The sequence below is a fragment of the Takifugu flavidus genome, chromosome 13, assembly GCF_003711565.1.
Source record: "Takifugu flavidus isolate HTHZ2018 chromosome 13, ASM371156v2, whole genome shotgun sequence".
NCBI classification, from domain to species: domain Eukaryota; kingdom Metazoa; phylum Chordata; class Actinopteri; order Tetraodontiformes; family Tetraodontidae; genus Takifugu; species Takifugu flavidus.
Window position 1 is genome coordinate 5,912,708 of NC_079532.1, and position 18,896 is coordinate 5,931,603.

An 18,896-nucleotide genomic window follows, 5' to 3' on the forward strand; every position below is an offset into this window, starting at 1 on the left:
TTTTCAAAAGGTTTTTTTTTTAACTAGATGTAGTTATAAAGGTAAAATTTGCCATATGGTACAAATGAAAGGCGAGGAAAATACCATTAACATGAGATAAGACCGACAAACTGGATTTTGATCTAAACGTACAGTATATTTAAGGGTTGTATATGGAAGATTGTTTTATACTGATGAATCATTGACATCATCTAATATTATCCTCAGTCAGCGCGTGTAGGCAGCAGTGTTCCTCGATGAGTCAATGGAGACATCTATTGGATACCAAGCCCACTGCTCCCACACACAATATCTTCTTGCTATCTTGATCCTGCCACAATCCTGCTTCCTGTTTGAAAATAATAAAGCCAGAATATATGAAGTCTATACTATAACTATAAAACTATAACTAAAACTATAAAAAGAGTTCCCATTTGCTGTTGGTGCAGTTTGAGTAGACACTACCCATGACTTCAGGGTAAAGTGTATCCCTTAGGTTTGCGTCATGGCTAACCTCTGACCCTCTATAGTCGAGCACGAAGGTTAAAGTTGACTTAAAAAGCAAAAATAGAGCAAAAAATGTCCATCCTCCACTTATTTATTTATTTTACCATCTAATCCAAGCCTATTTATTCACATTCTGCTCGTAGGCAGGGTGCCTCTGTAATTAGGTCAGTGGAGCTCTTTCCTGGCAGACTCGTGAATTATTGATTGCAGATTTTTGGCATATTCCCTGTGGCGATGCTGTGTGTGAGTGATCTCCTTGATCCTGAATCACAGATGGAAGAAAAATGCGTAAACTTGCAGTTTAGGATGTTTTATACTGCTCATTTTAAGTTACACTTATTTCTAATGTGTAATATAAATTATTTAACATTTAGAATTAAATACTGTACATTTTTGTGGCACTTGAGAGTTGGGGGAGAAGATCTGCCCGCATCAATATAAACTTGGAAGCATCACCTAATTAAATGCTAGCCTTGAAACCTTGAATCTGGAAAAAAGGAAGAGACAAAAAAGCATCGAGAAATGGACGGATACAATAAAAACATAAAACTCGGTGTAATCGTCATGTTTTCTTTTACCAGGTCCAGAGTGCACCAATAACACCTGATTGCACTGAGTGTTTCTATGTGTTTATCAGAGGGGGCAATAAATGTAAACATGAACTCATGGATGTAATGGACCAGCAACACCAATGTTATTCTATGATAAACGCTCAGCTGATAATAAGCATGGACAGTAAAGATATGCATGGAACCTTGGATCTAGTGTTATGAACTTAAATTTTATGAGGGTTCTAAAAGATTTTAAGGGATATATATATACACACATACATACTCTACTACTACTCATGACCGCACAAGAACAGGCCCTGAGCACCAGAGCAATAGAGGCCAGGGTCTACCATACCAGACAAGACCTCAGGTGTAGGCTGTGTGCAGATGCCCCTACATGGAGTGGCATAACCAGGTGGCTGGCATAGTGTATAGGAACATCTGCACTGAGTATGGACTGGAGGTCCCAGGGTCCAGGTGGGAGACACCAAGATCCTGTGGGACTTCCAGATCCAGACTGACAAGATGGTGGTGGCCAATCAGCCTGACATAGTGGTGATAGATAAACACCAGAAGACAGTGGTGGTGATAGATGTAGCAATCTCAAAGTGATAGCAACATCAGGAAGAAAGAACACGAGAAGCTGGAGAAATACCAGGGGCTGAAGGAGGAGATAGAGAGAAGGTGGGGCGTGAAGGCAACAGTGGTCCCAGTAGTGATTGGGACACTATGGGAAGTAACCCCAAAGCTGAGTAGATGGCTCCAACAGATACCAGGAACCACATCAGAGATCTCTGTGCAGAAGAGTCCAGTCCTAGGAACAGCTAAGATCCTGCAGAGAATCCTCAGAGGACTCAGGTCTGAAGGAAGAAGTCACCACCCAGGAGGGTACAAATGAGCAGTACTAGCTAAATTTATAGGAAAATGAACAATTATGTTTTATGTATCTGTTTTTTAGTCAGGAATATTTGTAAAGTTCTCCAGTTGTCCTTTATGTATTTATTGGTGTGGTCAAGAAGATGATGGATGTGGTTAGTTGATGACCTGTTGCTCCTGCAGGAGATTCTGGGTTTGGTGAATCAGCCTCGTGACCATGTTCTCCAATCACCAGTGACTGTACATGATATTAAGCAGCTGTGGATATTAATATTTCATGTAACATTGCAAGTCAATAAACGACTCAGAGTGTCATTGCACACTGAATTTGAATTTTCTTTTTTTGGCTCAGTGTGTGTGTGTGTCTGTCGGGAGGAATGCTCCGGTACACATGACAGGCCCACATCACGCACGCGTTCCTCTGAATAAAAAGCATATTTCCGCGCATGACACGCCGCCTAATGACGGCACCTCGGTACCCTGGAGGCGGTCGCTGCTCGGCGATCAGGCACCTTTGACCTCCAGCCTTGTAAGCTGCTCAGGGAGCTCCAGCGAGACCGACTCCACCAGCAGCAACCGGTTTGTCACATGACCAGCGTGCAGCCCTCAGCGTGTCTCTATTTCCGTGTTCATCGAGCTGAATGAGGATTCACGTCCGACCGATCTGCTTCACACACCGGCAAACTGCGTCTCGGTGCGGGGCCCCTGTCGGTGGACGCCGAGCTCACACACACGCATCGCCGGGACCCACGCAGGATCATGCTCACACGGGTGAAGTCGGCGGTGGCTAATTTTATGGGAGGCATGATGGCCGGGGGCTCCAACGGTGATCACTCCGGGGGCTCGGATCTACCGCTGAAATACCCGTACAGCAGACCGGAGTTCCTGGGATTGTCCCCGGACGAGGTGGAGTGCTCGGCGGATCACGCGTCGAGACCGATCGTCATCGTGAAGGAGACCAAGCGGCTGCCGTGGGCCACCGGCTACGCAGAGTGAGTAACCTGCCTGCGTCCATCTTTTCTTGCACGTCGCATCCTTTGGGAGGTGGGTTTTCCTGGACCACCGCATGAGCGGGTAAACAATAGCACCAGCTGTTGTTGTTACTGTTGTTGGTGGCCCCTGTGTTTATGCAGAGGATGGGTGCACAGTGTCTGACATAAATAAAGCCCCTCTGAAGATACGGCTGCTAGAATTGGCCCTTTCAAGCCCATAGATGGGGAAAAGGTGTGTATCTCTAATTTTAGAGGTAGGTGGTTGTAGGACTATGGGTCCTTTCACTTCAGGCAGAATTTGCACAGAGGCTGATTAAGCACACATGTAAATTTTCCAGAATAAAATGGTGGTTTTATGGTGTTGTTTCTCTTTTTTTATTTTTATTTTTATCCTGTACTTGCATAACACATCATCTCTGGTTCATTTGGTTTTTCCTTTCAGTGGGACTCACATTTTGGCTGCAAAAGCTTCAAATAAAATTACTGCACATCTTCCATAAACTGTGCTCTTATAATGTGAGTAATTCTGCAGAGAACATTTCAGAAAATAACCTTATAACTGTATAAGTTGTGGCTTTATGTTCATATTATTTGACAACAGAAAGAGAGACAAGGAATTACTTATTCTCCTGTAGTCCAAATATTTGGGAGGTCTGCAGGCAAGCTTAAAATGACACAGCTGTTTTAAGTTTAAAATTCACTTTATTTTCATGAACTTTGGAATCCATGTTGTTGATAGCCTGATATGGAAGTTTGCCACTATTACTACAAATACTGTGTGCATAGCTGTGCACGCATCATGTTTCTACGACCTCTGTGTTGCAGAAATTAAGTTTACGTGTGCAAATGTGTCAGTGTCCTTTAGCCAAATCGTTGACAGGTCTGTTTAGTCTGCGTCCCTGAGGCAATTCGCTGGAGTTTCCAAGAAAATACATGAGCAGAGTAAGACGGCGAGGCTGCCGACATCTTCAGACTGCTCCTTTTATTCTGTCCGGTCACCAGAAATTCACCCACTTTGAATAATGTAGAGACAAATTGAGAAGCTAGATTTTGCTAGATGTCATTTGCAATTAAAAGAGCTGTAATTTAAAGTCCGAGTGGTTTATGTTGAATTTAAGGTCCTTCTGGAAAGATTCACTTCAGCCACCCAGCAATGGTTCCTTCTGCTACTCTACCACGAGGTTGCTTCAACTCAAGAAACGAATGCATAATAATTAGCCTCCTTAAGTCCCAACTCTGCCGCCAAATGTTGCATAACCTCTTTATAATTCTAGCCTGATCTCTATTTATGGTTTTTTTATTTTCATGCAACAGTTTAAGTCATTATTTCTTGCTGGCTGATAACTCAGCACAGTTTATTTAGAGGCATAAAAGCTGACTTTTCAGCCAGATCACATGCACATCACGCGGAGAGAGAGAGAGAGAGAGATGGAGAGAGAGAGTTTCTCTGTGAATATGTGAGATCTTGACATTGCATCAGCATTATCTTCGGAGATGAGCCATACCAGGGATTTGTCAACAGCTGGCTGACCAGCAGGATTCACTGTAGTTTAATCTCACCCCTGCTTGAGAAAACGAGAGTCAACATATCAGGAGGGTCAGAGAGCAGTTAATCTTCGAGGGGAAATGTAAACATATCCAGAGATTTGCTAGCCTGCTGTCTCTGAGAGCTGCAAAATCGCCTTTAATGCCAGACAACCCTGTATTGGGAGGCAAATATGATATAATGTAGATAAAACATGCTAAAACAGGGTTGACATTTCTCTCCCGCTGTCATTCTCCAGGTTGCGATATCTCGGGTTTATCTCGGGAGGAAGCCGGGTTCTGCTTCAGACTTGCCTCTTCTGATTGGCAGCACTGACCTTCAGGTCCAGTGAGCCCCGTCATTGGAAAGGATCACTGAATACTGCTTGCTCCAACTCCTGAACAGTCCCCTTTTCCTTCAGTGCACCAACAGTCCTCGGCTTTATCAGCACAGTCAGGATGTATCCTGGGACTTCCTTTTCGTGCATGCAAAGACAACTAAAAGGAAAACAGTGTCGGTCATGTGGGCAGTCAGCCGGCTGACTGAAGCAGCCTTTTTGAAATAATTAAATTTGATGAAACTTGATTTGTTTAGCGTAACGTTGCTATGATCTCGTGGTGATGCAGAGGAACCCAAGTCTGACCCCGAGCAGGCGCCTGTGGTCAGAAAGATCTCCTTTTTATTTTTTTTTAGGAACAAACTTTGCTCAGCACCAGGCTCATGGTGGGAGGGGATGCTCAAACAGAAAGGGAGTGTATAGTATAACTAATTTCAATGCTTTAGCATTTGACTAACATGTGGATATTAACCTATCCATATAAGGCATGTGTGGAATACTATACAATTATGTTATTTTTTATCTTGGCCATGAGCAGTAAACTTATAAACATGGGGTTTGATACTCTGTGGTCTTAAGTGCAATTATAACTTATTGGTTGAATGAGCTCTATATGTAGTCAGAGGGTGATTAAGAACAGTTAGAATCACTGCAGAAACGAGGGCGATGACATCATCCTTCAGCATCTCTCCAGAGATGAAACAAATTGAAATCTTTTTTTTTTTTTAAAAATGGCCTCACCATTGTTGTTTGCCTGCTCTACGTCGCTGGTCCCTTCCTTAGATTGCTTGTTGGCTCTGTTGCTCTGAGCAGCAGACGCAAGCAGCGTCAGCGGTATCAAATGGTATAACTGCTACTTTGTCCACATCGTCCACCAAACTGCCTGGACTGGATGAAGAATAGAAGAAAAGTTTAGTTTAGTGGTATAAACCATATTCCTCCCCACCTAATTTCATGATCAGTATAATTTCCTGTTTTTGCAAGATTTTACAGAGCTGTTGACCCGACTCATGGTCTGAGTGGCCACGTGTGCACGTAGCAGAGGTCTGCAAGGCTTCGATGGTCCATCAGAAAGAGATTGAAGCTGCAGCAGCGGAGAGGAGGGAGACTCACGAATGTTTCAGCCTTCCTCGTCAGTCAGAACTTTTCTTACACGTTAGAAAGGTGGAATCGCAGCACACTGCGCACGTGCCAATGCTGCAACGAGAACTAAACAGAAGTTGTCGTCACAGTCCAGATTTATGCACAGTAGAACATGTGTGAGCGCAGTTCAGAGGAGCTGTTAACATCCCAGTTTTGAAACTCAGATCTGCAAATAGTCAAAATCTTTATGTAGCAACTAAATTTAATTGAGCTAATTTTTGATTATATTACTTTCTTATTGACAGAATTTATTTGGAGAAGCATGTTTCACTTAGCTGCAGTTCCATTTATAGAAGCAATAGAAACCAAATCTTGGCGTTCTTTCTTTTTTTTTTTAGATGCTTTCAGCTGAATCAACTTGTTGTAACACGTTCCAGCAAGTGATCCCGTGTTGTTGCATCAGATATAACACAGGAAAGATTTTGAAGAAAACAAAACCAAAACATTTCAACATTTACTGTAACTAAGACTGTTGGTTTTACTGCTTTTGTTTCTTTCTTAGTAAAGCTTAGATTGACGTTAGCGTGACCGTTACTCAGCGCAGCGATTTAACCTGACCTGACAGGCCCGCTCTCAGACACAGCTCCTGCCTCGGGCCGTGGACGGGTTCTATCTCGCATCAGAGACCAGAGGCCCGAACACGCAACTCGACAGGGTCAAACGAATGCTACTTCCTGTGGTGCTGCTGTCTGTGGCCTCTTTTCTAAGCAGTTATTACGACGCGCTTTTGTGTTTGCATAATATTGCTTATTGACTGCTGCTGCATGGGCTTATTCATTGGACCTAATCACCATTTAAAAACCGTGGCTAATACAATTAATGCTTCTGGGACAACTGGAGTTTTAAATAGCCATTTATTCCAAAAACTGGAATGAAATGGATTATAGTTACACTAATTACTCCAAGTGTTTCCATTTTCAATTTCAAGAGGGAGCGCGTTTGAAAAATGTAATGATGCGATAATGAAATATAATGGGGAAAAAATGGTTATTTTCCAATATAATTGACAGGATTAGAGGTTTAATTTAAATTTCAGTTAACAGGAGCGTATTTTCATGGCCAAAATTGGTCCACAGATATGCACGCCGGACGCCAGGAATACTTTTATTGCTGCTTTAATGTCCCTCTGACCAGAATTTTGATTCGATCTCATCTGTGATGTCTCATCTCTGTCCACCAGGGCGATCAATGCTGGGAAAAGTGCGTTAAATGAGGATCAGGCCCGCTGTGAGGTGCTGGTGATCAAAAGGAAGCCTGGAGGGAATCCCACGTCCAGCCAGATTCCCATGACCCGCCGGAGGTCGTCTCTGCCTAACGGAGAGGGGGTTGACCCCCCCAGTTGCTCGGTCAGTGAAACGACTTTATTTAACCTATGTGGCAGCGTCGCTTGTGCACGGTGACAGCCTGATGCTTCTAATGGCTGTATGTGACTATCGCCGGTGCAACTGTTTCTGTGTGATGATACTCACATGTCCACCTGAAGCCAAGGGCACTCTCGTGCACGCGCCTCATGACTCACCACCGCAGTGATGCTGCGATAGGGAGCCATTTTCCTGCTCTTTGCTTGCTTCACTGAGGCAGGCGCTGCCTGTAAGAAAAAAATAAAGATGGAGTCATCGTGTGTGATCAAAGCTCAGCAGGTGCGGCGCTCTCCGCGGCGTTGAATTCGGTAAATCGGTAAACAAATGTGGCCTTTAAACCTCGGCGGCGGCACGTGGCCTTTGAAGGCAGCCGAGACAAAAGTGTGCCATGAACGGTGGCGCTCACACGTCTACCGGGTGCGAGGTGACGCTTTCAAGGCTACACCGACGTGCTGATCACAGACTGCACATTAGCCCTTCAAAAGTGTCGGTAAACATCACAAATGCGGCTTTGGAGCATTTGTTCTCTCACAAACCAGCGAGATGTCCTGCAGCTCCGGCGCTGTCTGGGGGACAACAGCTCTGACCCCAATGATGTAATGTGTTACAAACTGTGTTATATAATGTTTATGTAGATACACAGCAGAAGGGGGGGAAGTGCTGATTCTGAAAAGACTGTTTGAAAGGAGCCGCTGCTACATCAGTGATTCCCAGCCATTGTTGCTGAGCTTTCTGTGTCACACAGCCACGGAGGGAAAGCACTGCTTGAATTACCCTACAGCCGCGCTGTGGCAATGATGCAGAAATTGTTACGTGCAAATGAACAGTCGTTCGTGCGGAGGTGGCGGATAAATACAAAGACTCTCCCTATCTTGTCTGTCTGGTTTTATATTTTCCCTGCACAGGACAGGACAGAAGACCTGATGTTGAACTACTGGGCGTTGTTTGACGGCCACGCTGGCTCCGGGGCTGCCGTCATGGCTTCGCACCTCCTGCATCATCACGTTGCCCTACACCTTCAGGAGGTGTTGGAGATCCTCTGCACTCCCAACCTGCTGGCTCCCACGTGTCTGGGAGAGGAGCCCATCAATCACCACCTCACCCCGACGTCCCAGCGTGCACTCACCAGGGCGGCATCGCTGCGGGGTGCAGCAGGGGCACCCTGCTCTCCCGGCAGCCCGCCCACGCGCTTCTTTACCGAGAAGAAGGTTTCCCAGGAGAGCCTGGTGATCGGAGCCATTGAGAATGCTTTCAAGGACATGGTAAGAAACGTGGTGAAGCCGAGGAGCCTGAAATTATCCGTGATTATCATTCACTTTTCTGAACTTATTGAATTTTCTTTTTAAATGGCCCCAGTGTCAGATATTGCGCATAAAGCATCTCTTCACCACCATTTTGCACAAAATATTAAAGTTGAGATGAATTTGATGTGCGGCGCTGGATGACAGTTCGGTACCAAGTCTTGGATTTACGTAACGAGCTGTTTACTGTAACACATCGACTCGTCAATAACTAAATCGATAGTTATCTGAGCCAAATGCACTTCTGTTTCCTGTTTAATGTAGGACGAAACGTCCTTTGGTTTGAAAGGAGTAACTGGATGAAGTAATATTCCACTTAATGAGAGAGCTGTGGGGGCGGTGTGCTTTTAACTTTGGTACTGACAGCTTTTTTCTGGAATATATCAAACACCAAAGCTCTGGGGTGTCAAGTAGGACTCCACCTCTCTGCTCTGTTGCAAATCCAGTATCGAAAATAGCCGATGTACAGCCAACACACTTTTTACATGCAAAACACATGCTTAATTATTAATCTATCGTAGAAGCAGAGCAGGTGGTCCACTCTTGTGTCGGTGGATGGATCAATACCAGAGCCAATACAAATAGTGGAGGTCTCTCTGACACACTGTCGGGCAAAAGAAGTCAAAGATCAATATTGTGAGCAATTGAGTTTAATTTTCCAGGTAATGCACACCCGATACCACCTATTGTAGGAAAATAATTTACTAATTTGTTGTATATTAAATACAATGCCTTTTTTCCCGATTAGCCTCACTGATAAGTGGTTTTCTCACAGCACACAGCCATTTAGTTCCAACCCAGTTGTTTTTCTACAGTTTGATTTGATTTGACCACATTTCGTCCTCCAAGATGATGGCCCCCCCACTAGGTTTTAATAAATCAGTTCTTAGCCATATTTGAGTAGTTTCAACAATCTGACCCCTCTGAAACTGAGTCACATCTTCTCCATGACCGCAGGATGTGTTTGATATGGTCATTAAAGAAATGAGGTGCTACTTCCTGGATCAGTTGGGGTTAAAGAACTTGTTGCCAGCTAAACCATAATCATTTATACAGCAATTAGTTAATGGGAGACTCTAACCTATTTGGTCATTAAACCCCACGTGGTGACTTTTTTTGGTCAGCTTCTCATCACATTCTGGCATTTGGCTCGTCTGATCAGTATCAGTTAAATGGTCAAATTAAGTTAAATGGATCCATTTTTTTAAATTCAAATTGATACAATGCATTTTAAATTTAACTCACTTTAAGTAGTTTAAAAAATGTGAAGGTTTTAATATGAAACGCTTTCCTAATTCATTCGGGTCTCCATATCGCCGCTAGAGGGAGGTGTTGTATTAAATATCCGAACAACTGGCCCGTAAAAGAAGACATATTGGCTTGGAATGCTTACCTCAGAAAAATAAATGGTATTTTTTAATGAATGAATTAAGAGTTTTCTCTTACAAGGTTGTACTAGGTGCTACGAAGTGGTACTGAAATATCATTAATAATTATATTTTTGTCTCTGTAAAACCAGTCGGTACATTTTCTAACTTCACAAAATATTTTATTTTGCCAGTTTTTCCACTGTCTTTCCTTCCTTTCCTCGTTGGAGGAAAACCACATTGATTCTTGTTCCCAGGCAGCAGCAAACATGTCTGACCCTGCTTGCCTGACTCTCCTCTCACAGGCCCCCTAGTGCTTTTCCAACTCTGATTTTGCACATTCGCTCCCCCGTCTCATCTGCTTTTCCTAAAGGGAATGGAAGAGATCTACTTAATTAAACCTTAAAGAATTACAAAACTGTCTCTTGATGGTCCAATTTTTAAGGAGAGGTTTAAATTTCTTTATATTTTAAAAGTGACCTTCGTAAAGGACAAATGGTGAATCTTGCTCTGACAATTCAATATATGGATGAATAAAATGACCATTTTTAAAAACGTGTTAAATAATTGGGTTTCCAATACTGGCCAAATTAACAAGCATCTGAGAATAAAATGAATCAATTCACCATTTAAGAAAATTAGCTGATAAATATAAAAAAGTATGTGTATACTTACCTTCCACTCTATATTCATACAATCCAAGAACACGTTGACCTGCAAGCGTATTCCTCCTCTCTGACTCTCTTTAGCTGCTGTTTTTCCTTTAGTTCAGCTGTTGTGGAGGTGCAGAGGAGAAAGGTGTAGATGTTTATGCAGACATTTTCATTATTCAAGACTGCCTGCAGCAAGACACATTTGATACAGTGAGGGTGAATATGGATGATTCACTGTAGATTCATAATTCATTCAGGGTGAAGGACACATTTTGTTCACCCTCCAACGAGTGTGTGAGTGAGCGTGCACTCGCTACAAAGCCCAAGTTTGAACCAGCAGTGTGAGGACGTTTTAGTGTGTTGTTGCTGAGTGCTTTTTGTGCTCAGGGTACAGGTCGGGCCATGTTGGTTCAATGTCACGGTGCCACAGATGCATCTGCCTGACGTGAGCTCATAGAGTCAGAAGTTCAAGAACATGCGTATTTGTGCTTTTACAGATAATTGAAGATGCAGAACAAGAAATAAATAGACGGGCATACGAGCCTGTGATCGCGTTTGTGTTTTTTATGGTATGCATACAGTCCAGTGCTGAAATCGTGACCAGATTGAGGCGGTTAGCGGAGGAACAGAAGGTAAAGAAGGGGCAACATATGTAAAAACATGTCAGTGATGGTCTCGCTGCAAACGTGTTCACCGACACTGTTCGTCCTGCTCAATCTGTTAATGGTGAAAATGGGATGTGAAGGAGACCCTGCAGGGCTGATCCGCTTCCTCGGGACAGCTTCCTGCTTTTGAATTTAAGGCTCCGCACGCAGCCTCTAAGGCCGGCCCGATAAAGGATTAAAGGGTCAAAGGATCTGAGAGGAGCTCAGTTCAACTTTCCTTTCACGTTTTGATTAATTTACTGAAAGGTTAATTATTCTCTGAATAAATGGGTTGATTCCTTTTTTTCAGACCGCTTTTTGGTTTAATTAGCGGCAAATGAATCTGGGCTAATAAGCCGGTGTAATATCCAGCAGTCACTCTCTGCCTTTGCTCCAATCCGTTCTGTCTCTCCTCCTTGTTATTACTGATTGATATGACTGTTGACACCTAAATGAATGTTTCTATTTTTGATATTACTTTGACAGCAGCTTTGATGGCAGGCTATGACTTATCAGTGTCTCTTCTGAGGACCCTGCTATTGCGTAATAGAGGATGTGAAGGAAATGTGTTTTTTGTGCTCAGGATATGCAAATAGAAAAGGAGAAGGGAGTCTACAACATCTCAGGAGGCTGCACTGCCCTGGCGGTCGTCTGCTTGCTTGGGAAGCTCTACGTTGCAAACGCAGGGGACAGCAGGTGAGCCGTCATTCTGAGGAAGAGGAAGAGGAAGAGGAGGAGACTTGGCTAAAGTAAGCATTTCTGTTTTGTCTGTTCCTTATTCTCAGAGCTATCATTATCCGGGCGGGGGAGGTCATCCCCGTGTCAGCAGAGTTCACGCCGGAGTCTGAGAGACAGCGCCTGCAGTTCCTGGTAAGACCGAACCTCTCGCAGCTGACACATATTAGTCCAGCTGACCTCCCCTCCCACAGAGACCCCTCGCACTCCTCTTTCATACACTGCACGTCGCGATGTTTTCCTGTCATGCTGGGACACAAACCCTTCTCTTTTTTTCTCTGCATTAAAGGCTTACATGCAGCCCCAGTTGTTAGGAAATGAGTTTACTCATCTAGAATTCCCAAGGAGAGTCCAGAGGAAGGAGGTGGGGAAGAGGATGCTGTACCGCGACTTCACCATGTCTGGATGGTGGGTTAAACATATTCATTGAGATTTTAGACCCCTTCTGAGCTGATTTCCGTTTCTCATCTGGAGTTATGCTTGAATATTTCACTCTAAAGCTTTGAATTTTTTGTCATATATATTTCTCCTAATCCTCTTTTTTTTAGTGTTTATAAGCCAGCAGAGGTAAAATGTCCTTCTTCAGTCATAAGTGATTTCATTTGATATGCATACAGTAATTTTTGCCTTTTTACCCATTAATTACCCAGTAATTTAAAAGCTTCAGGAAACTGACATGGAATCTTTTGCTTTGGTATGTGAAGAACGTGAGAAGAAAAATCTAGGCAGGGGGAAGTCTCAGCTTTCATATTTTAGAGCGAGAAATTGCAGAAGATGGTGTAGAAAATAAATAAAAGTGAGAGTGCCGATAGACAGACATGAAAGAGTAAAAAGGAAGGTGGAGAGGCACCCATGGGGTCAGGTACTGAATGTGAAACAATGGCAATGCAGTACCAGCACCCCAGCATTAAATATAGGAGAAGCCACGTAAAAGAAGTGCAGTATTGGTCCTGTTTTACGCCACATTTTGATGCGTTGCCAGATGAGGCCGAGCTCATTTCAACAAATGTGTCGGATACAAATGACAAATGACGTGCAGGCTGGATGCGTTTCTCTGTCTCAAGCATCGAACAAAAAGAAAAATGCCCATTTAATATACTTTGACATCAGCACTGATTAATTCTGCAGTCAAATCACTTTGTCATTTGATATAATGTAATGAAGACAAAGGAGCTTTTAAAGCCGCCACTTCCTGTTGGACTGTAGTAATTGCATCCGTCATGTCTGTTTCTTTGTGTTGCCTGCAGATGATTAAGGGCAGCACCTGAGTGCAGCGTTCTGTAGTGTCCCCGCAGATGTAGGTCAGTTAGCCACTGTTCCACATTAGGCCCCGAACATTCACTCTGCCTCGGCAGGGCAGAACTACTGTGATGTATTTTTAATCTGGTTCCACCATAACCCAGTTCTGCCTCTCTCAGCCAGGCTATGTCTGGGTCTTAAATGAGTAGCTAGTCAGGGTGCTTGCTGATGGCTCCGATGCCAGCCTTCTGCTTCGTCTGCAGGTGCAGCTCCGTTCCGTGGATACGCTGCCTCTTTTTTATGCCTCCATTGGGGTGCATTCTTTACGTTTAGCAATCGTGCTCTTATGTGTATTTGAGTGGTAGTTGTGTGGGTGTAAACTGCGTTACTTTCAAAGGCAGCCACGATCAAGGCCACCTCTGCAGCCCACCTCTTTCTGTGCTGCCTCCCCGTTCGCTTCATCTTCCTGAAGCAAATCTGTGTAAGCTTCACTGTCCGGGCTAGTGGAGGTTTTTCTGACACGTCCAGAACCGTTGGACATCAAACCAGTGTCCGACGCGATGCAGCCGCAGCCAGCGGGTAGGAAGGTAGTGTCCTCGGACCGGACTGAACGAGCTTCGCTTAGTGCAAGAAGCGAGTCGACCGGGGGAATAAATGAAGAGAGAAAGAGAGTAAGAGGTGATGAAGAAATCTGAGGAGAAGGTGTGGAGGCTACATACTGTAGGAGGGCCAGGATGAATAGTAACTGAGCTTCCCGCCTCTGTACTCCTGCTTTTAATGACAGTGAATATGATTGGAGGGAGACTGACACAGGCCTTCATCAATTCATTACTCACGTCTCCCCGCTGGCATTATGCCTGCCTCTGTCAACGAAGAGCCATTCAAGGTTGGCCAAATAGTTGATTTGAGCTCTTCTCTATCCCCCCCAATTTGCCTGACTCATCTGGTGCTGACACAGGCGCGCCACAGTGTCACCTCCAAGTCTGCCCCAGGGTGTGTGTGTGTGTGTCTGCTGACTGGGAGGCTGTGCGTAAGAAGTCACTTCAATACTCTCTCCCCTCATCCCTCCTTTCATTCTCTTCCATCCAAACACCCCCCTGAATGCCAAAGCAGCATCGGTCAAACACTGCAGCCCTTGTTTACCTCATTTCTCTCCTCTGAATTCAATCTCAGTCTTTAATTTTATGCTTATTTATGTGGCATCTGTAACGGTACATTGTCACCAAACACTTTACAGAGCCTAATTCGTCCACTAAAGGCCACAGAGCCAAAGGGAAAATTCCATTTTAACAGGAAACTTCCCCTGAGTAGAACCCATGACTGTCAAAAAGAGTGATAACGTGTGTCTCTGTCATAAATTTTGAATCCTACAAACATAAGTTGATTTATTTTGCGCTGCAATCCCGAAGCCCTGAGTTCCAAACTGCATTTCTGTGTTTATGGGATGTGTTTTCTACGATAACGCTCGCTGCGCGTGCTGCTGGGAAAAGTGCTGACTGCGGCAGTATAGCGCTCGCCCAAGGTGGAAACATATGGCGTCTCTGAGTGGAACCAGCAGTAATGTAAAAATCATCCATCCCTGCTAATCTGCTCCGTACCAGCTGGAATATGTTGGATGAAGCAAGCGGAGCAGGTCTGGAGAGGGAGGGGGTCACATTTAGGAAATTTTATTTGCGTTGTGTGTCGTCAAAAGTAATACAACAGGCAGAAACATCAGCAGTCATTTCTTTTAATGACTCAAACTCTTCATTCCTTTATTTTAATAGCATTCCTAAATTATTTGGCTGCTCAAAATGAATTTCTCTGTTTGTGTTGCACCTGGTCTGAATCGTTGGAGCTCAAATTGGAGGTCTTTCTGATTCTGACACAGGTGATGTCAAACTGTTCACAGGTGAACAAAAGTACACGAGCCACGAGGATGAAGAAGTGTATTTTAGTGCTCTGTGTGAACACTTGTATTCTGGAGCCTTTGCCTTGTTCTGCAGCTCCGACTGACGGTGGTAAATTATTCATTAGGTGGAGAAGTTTAAACAGCGCTCTGGGAGCAGGGGAATGTAAATGAGGATACTTGCATCATTCAGTTGCGTTACATCCAGCCTTTCGTGCAGTGCGTGCGCGCAGCCCCTCGTGCACGTGCAGGCACCAGTGGCAGCAGAGTTACAGAAAACCACCATTAACGCAAAGCATCCATAGACCTCTCAGCAAGGACAGCGATCAGGTAGAGGAGCGAGAAACAGGCTAGTTTCTAACAAACGTGGGGGGGAGCGTGTCTCCAGGCCGCGTGTCTGCGGCCAATGAACTGAAAGTGTCCTCTCTCCTCTCCGCAGGGCCTATAAAACCATCGAGGACGATGACCTGAAGTTTCCACTGATCTACGGCGAAGGGAAGAAGGTAAGCTTTGCTCTGCTGGCTTGTGCTCCTCGCCTGTGGTCTCAGCACAGCAGGGCACAGTTAGCAGCCCCTGCCCTCCCCCAGACCCTCCCATGTTTCCCCAGGGCATCCTACCTCCACCATCCAAGGTAGTACTGATAAAGGGTCAAAGGTCGGACACCCGCCTGAACCAACAATCGCGTAAATGATCTGATAAAAGACTCATTGTGATACGGAGCTAAAACACCCACTCGCAGCCGAATCTTGTTGGTATTTTGACACGAGTAAAAGGTCGAAAGCTCGGCGCGCCGTTCATGACATTTCTCCCCCCTCCAGCGGGGCTGCCGTGTGGCGGCGTGCGGCATCTTGTCCTTGTTAGATTGAAAAGGTCAGATCGGAGAACATGATCGATGTGGATATTTTCTCCCGGTGGCATTTTCCAGCAGGCAGATTTATGACGACTGGGGCAGGTGCCGCCTTCACACGTGAGGCTTCATAGTCGGCCGTGTCCACGTCGCCGTGGGGGGGGGGCTCTTCAAAGGCCGGTGAGCAATCTGCAGGGCCATAACTATCGCATTGTTTCTCCTTTCCCTGCTGGAGGTGCTTTGAAATGCTCTTCATGCTCACTTCAACGCTCTGGAGTGCGTCCAGGCCCAGTCCTAACCAGCCACGCACGGCCCCTCGTGCGCCCTCCCTCTTTTGCCGTGCAGTAGATTCAATTAGCCCAGATCCCAGTCCTCTGCCAGCAGCCATTTTTAGATGCATCGGCGGTGACCCGTGAAGAAAAAGGTCTTGCACAGACGGGTTCAACCGTTGTTTGGTACCCCGGAAACCTGCAGCCTCTTTTGGATGCCCTCAGCCCTGCTCATCATCTACCTTTGTCGCCGCAGATGTGGTTGGCGTGACAACGAAGACGTGCTTCTGCTCACACCTGTTTTTGTTTTAAAAAATGTGTCTCTTCTTCTTTCAGGCTCGTGTGTTAGCGACCATCGGGGTCACCCGGGGACTCGGGGACCACAGTCTCAAAGTGCACGACTCCAACATTTATATCAAGCCGTTCCTGTCCTGCTGTCCAGAGGTGGGCAGCACTTTGCATTTTGTATGTCGAGGGTAGATTCTGATTGAATTTAGGGAACCTGAAACTGCCAAGCGGAGGATATGAGTGCTTTAGCATACTTTGGTAATCGTGCAGCTTTGTTATTTGTCCCTCAGAGATGCTTGCAGCTCCTCTTCTGTCAACAGCACAAATATGGAGCTCAGGAGGCTGTTATGAGGACACAGTTGTTGCCCGAGACATAGTCAATGAGTGGAAGTCGCACTTTGTGACCCAAAACCTTTGGTAGATAAAGAAATAATACATGTGGAGGGGCTGTACACTGCCCCGAGGGCAGAGAGGTTCAACAAATGGCTTCCCTCTGTCCTTGACATCGGCTGACACTCATCCTGAAATCAGACATGGCCACTGAGTCATAAAGCAAACCTCTGGTGCGTAGTTTAGCTCCTCTCTCTTTTGTAATGATGGAAATGATCCTAACCTAGCAGAGGTTATTTTGGTCCCGATACATCTGCTTATGCGGCTGTTGGGCTATAAGTCGTATCAGCTGTAACTAGGCAACTCCCCTACGGCAGCAATGGGCTCGCTGGATGCAACAACCTTGACATTCCAAGCTCATTCAGTGCATTATGTGCTTTCATGAGATTAGTATCTTGCCACTGTAACATATCTCTCAGTAGCTAAGAAGCTTTTAAGGTTTCTGTTTTGCCTTTGTATTTAGTTTCAGGTATATAACTGCGTCCATGTGTCTGATCGGTACCTTGATTCAAATATTTCAATAGGTTAAATCTAAAACATTATCCCATTATGTTAGCTGTGTGCTAACTTGGATTATCTACTATGGATTATCGTAGGTCCGTGTTAGCATGCCGACGTGTAGCCAAAATGTTGCTACGCTCCAGCAGCGGTCTAGCAGAGCACTGGAGAAGGTTAACACAGTCGAGCCTTGTTGTGGGACTCTTTAGTTCATGAAACGTGTAAATAATACATATACATCAGCCGTCCTTTAACTTCTGCCTGTTGTCTTTATTCAGGTCAGGGTCTACCCTCTGGCGCAGTACGAGCACGGGCCGGATGATGTTCTGGTGCTGGGAAGCGACGGCCTATGGGATGTCCTGTCCAACCAGGAGGCTGCGGAAGCGGTCACCTCTTTCTTGGCAAACTGCGATCCGGACGACCGGCACAGGCACGTTCCCCTAACGGCGCTCGAACTTCCTTTCAAGCCCGGCTCATAACCGAGACGATGGCGGCTGCTGACTCGTTGCAGCTACGCAAATCTCTCAACAGAGGCTGACACGATGATGAAGCAGCATTGATAGCAAAGAATGAAAAGTTAATTTTTTATTTTTTTTTAAAATCGCTTTCTTCTCGCAGGTACACGATGGCGGCTCAAGACCTCGTGATGAGAGCAAGGGGAGTGCTGAAGGATGGAGGCTGGAAGATTTCCAATGACAGATTAGGCTCTGGAGATGACATCTCGGTCTTCATCATCCCCCTCGCGCACGCCAGCAAGCAGAACTAGCGAACAGCGCCGGCCTCCCTCCTAGCTTTTGCTCTTTTAAAGTGCTTTATCTTGGACTTTCTTCCCCTCCCGAGGCCCGGGTTGAATTATCATGGATTTCAAGTTTAAAAAAGAAGATATCTTGGTGTCGACCTCAAGCCATCCCGAATCTTGTCGCCCAAAGCGGCGATGGCGGACCCCTCATCCCAGCGGGTGTTTGGGTCGTGCCGTTACCGACTGTTGCACAATCATTAGAAATGTATATAATCCAAATGTGTTTTGATGCGCACGTGTACAGTGTAAAGAAGAAAAATCCGACCTGCGTATGAGTCATATCAACAGGTCCTGCTCTGGACCATTTTCTGATGCGTTTGTGCCATTTTTTTCAGTGATTTCTTGTGCACGTGCGGAACTATGCGAAGGATATCCTGTCGTACAAAATCAGTTCTCCTTACTCTAATTATATTGAGCTTTTTACGGCGAGTGAATTTTTCCGATCTTTAATGTGGTTCTGCGGAAAGGATAATGTAGAAAACACTTTGATTCTGTTCCATTTTCCACTCTTTAGTTTGGGCCATAGTAACTTAATTTAAATTGTATAAAATGTATATAGTATTTAGAGCAGATACTCTCGATGGAAGTGTTGCACATCTTACTGAAACAAACGTTGACGTTCGTATTGCTTTGAAAACCTGGAAAAAGTGGTTTACATCCTCACTTTGATGCTGTATTAAAAAATGATGTTTTAACCTTTTTCCATA

General features: G+C 45.0%; 1 protein-coding gene across 1 annotated transcript; it reads left to right on the plus strand.

Annotated features, from left to right (window-relative positions):
* The first annotated feature begins 2,316 nt into the window (after positions 1-2,316).
* On the plus strand, positions 2,317-18,896 carry ppm1h (protein phosphatase, Mg2+/Mn2+ dependent, 1H). Its single transcript, XM_057053122.1, has 10 exons — positions 2,317-2,905; positions 7,091-7,256; positions 8,177-8,533; positions 11,820-11,932; positions 12,022-12,106; positions 12,261-12,379; positions 15,538-15,601; positions 16,551-16,658; positions 17,669-17,820; positions 18,009-18,896. Exons 1-10 carry the CDS (start codon positions 2,673-2,675, stop codon positions 18,154-18,156), a joined length of 1,545 nt encoding a protein of 514 aa, XP_056909102.1. The 5' UTR covers positions 2,317-2,672; the 3' UTR covers positions 18,157-18,896.

Coding starts and splice junctions, on each gene's coding strand:
- ppm1h (XM_057053122.1), top strand. CDS start 2,673: ATGCTCACACGGGTGAAGTCGGCGGTGGCTAATTTTATGGGAGGCATG. Junction 2,906..7,090: donor TGGGCCACCGGCTACGCAGA/GTGAGTAACCTG, acceptor TCTGTCCACCAG/GGCGATCAATGCTGGGAAAA. Junction 17,821..18,008: donor GATCCGGACGACCGGCACAG/GCACGTTCCCCT, acceptor TTCTTCTCGCAG/GTACACGATGGCGGCTCAAG.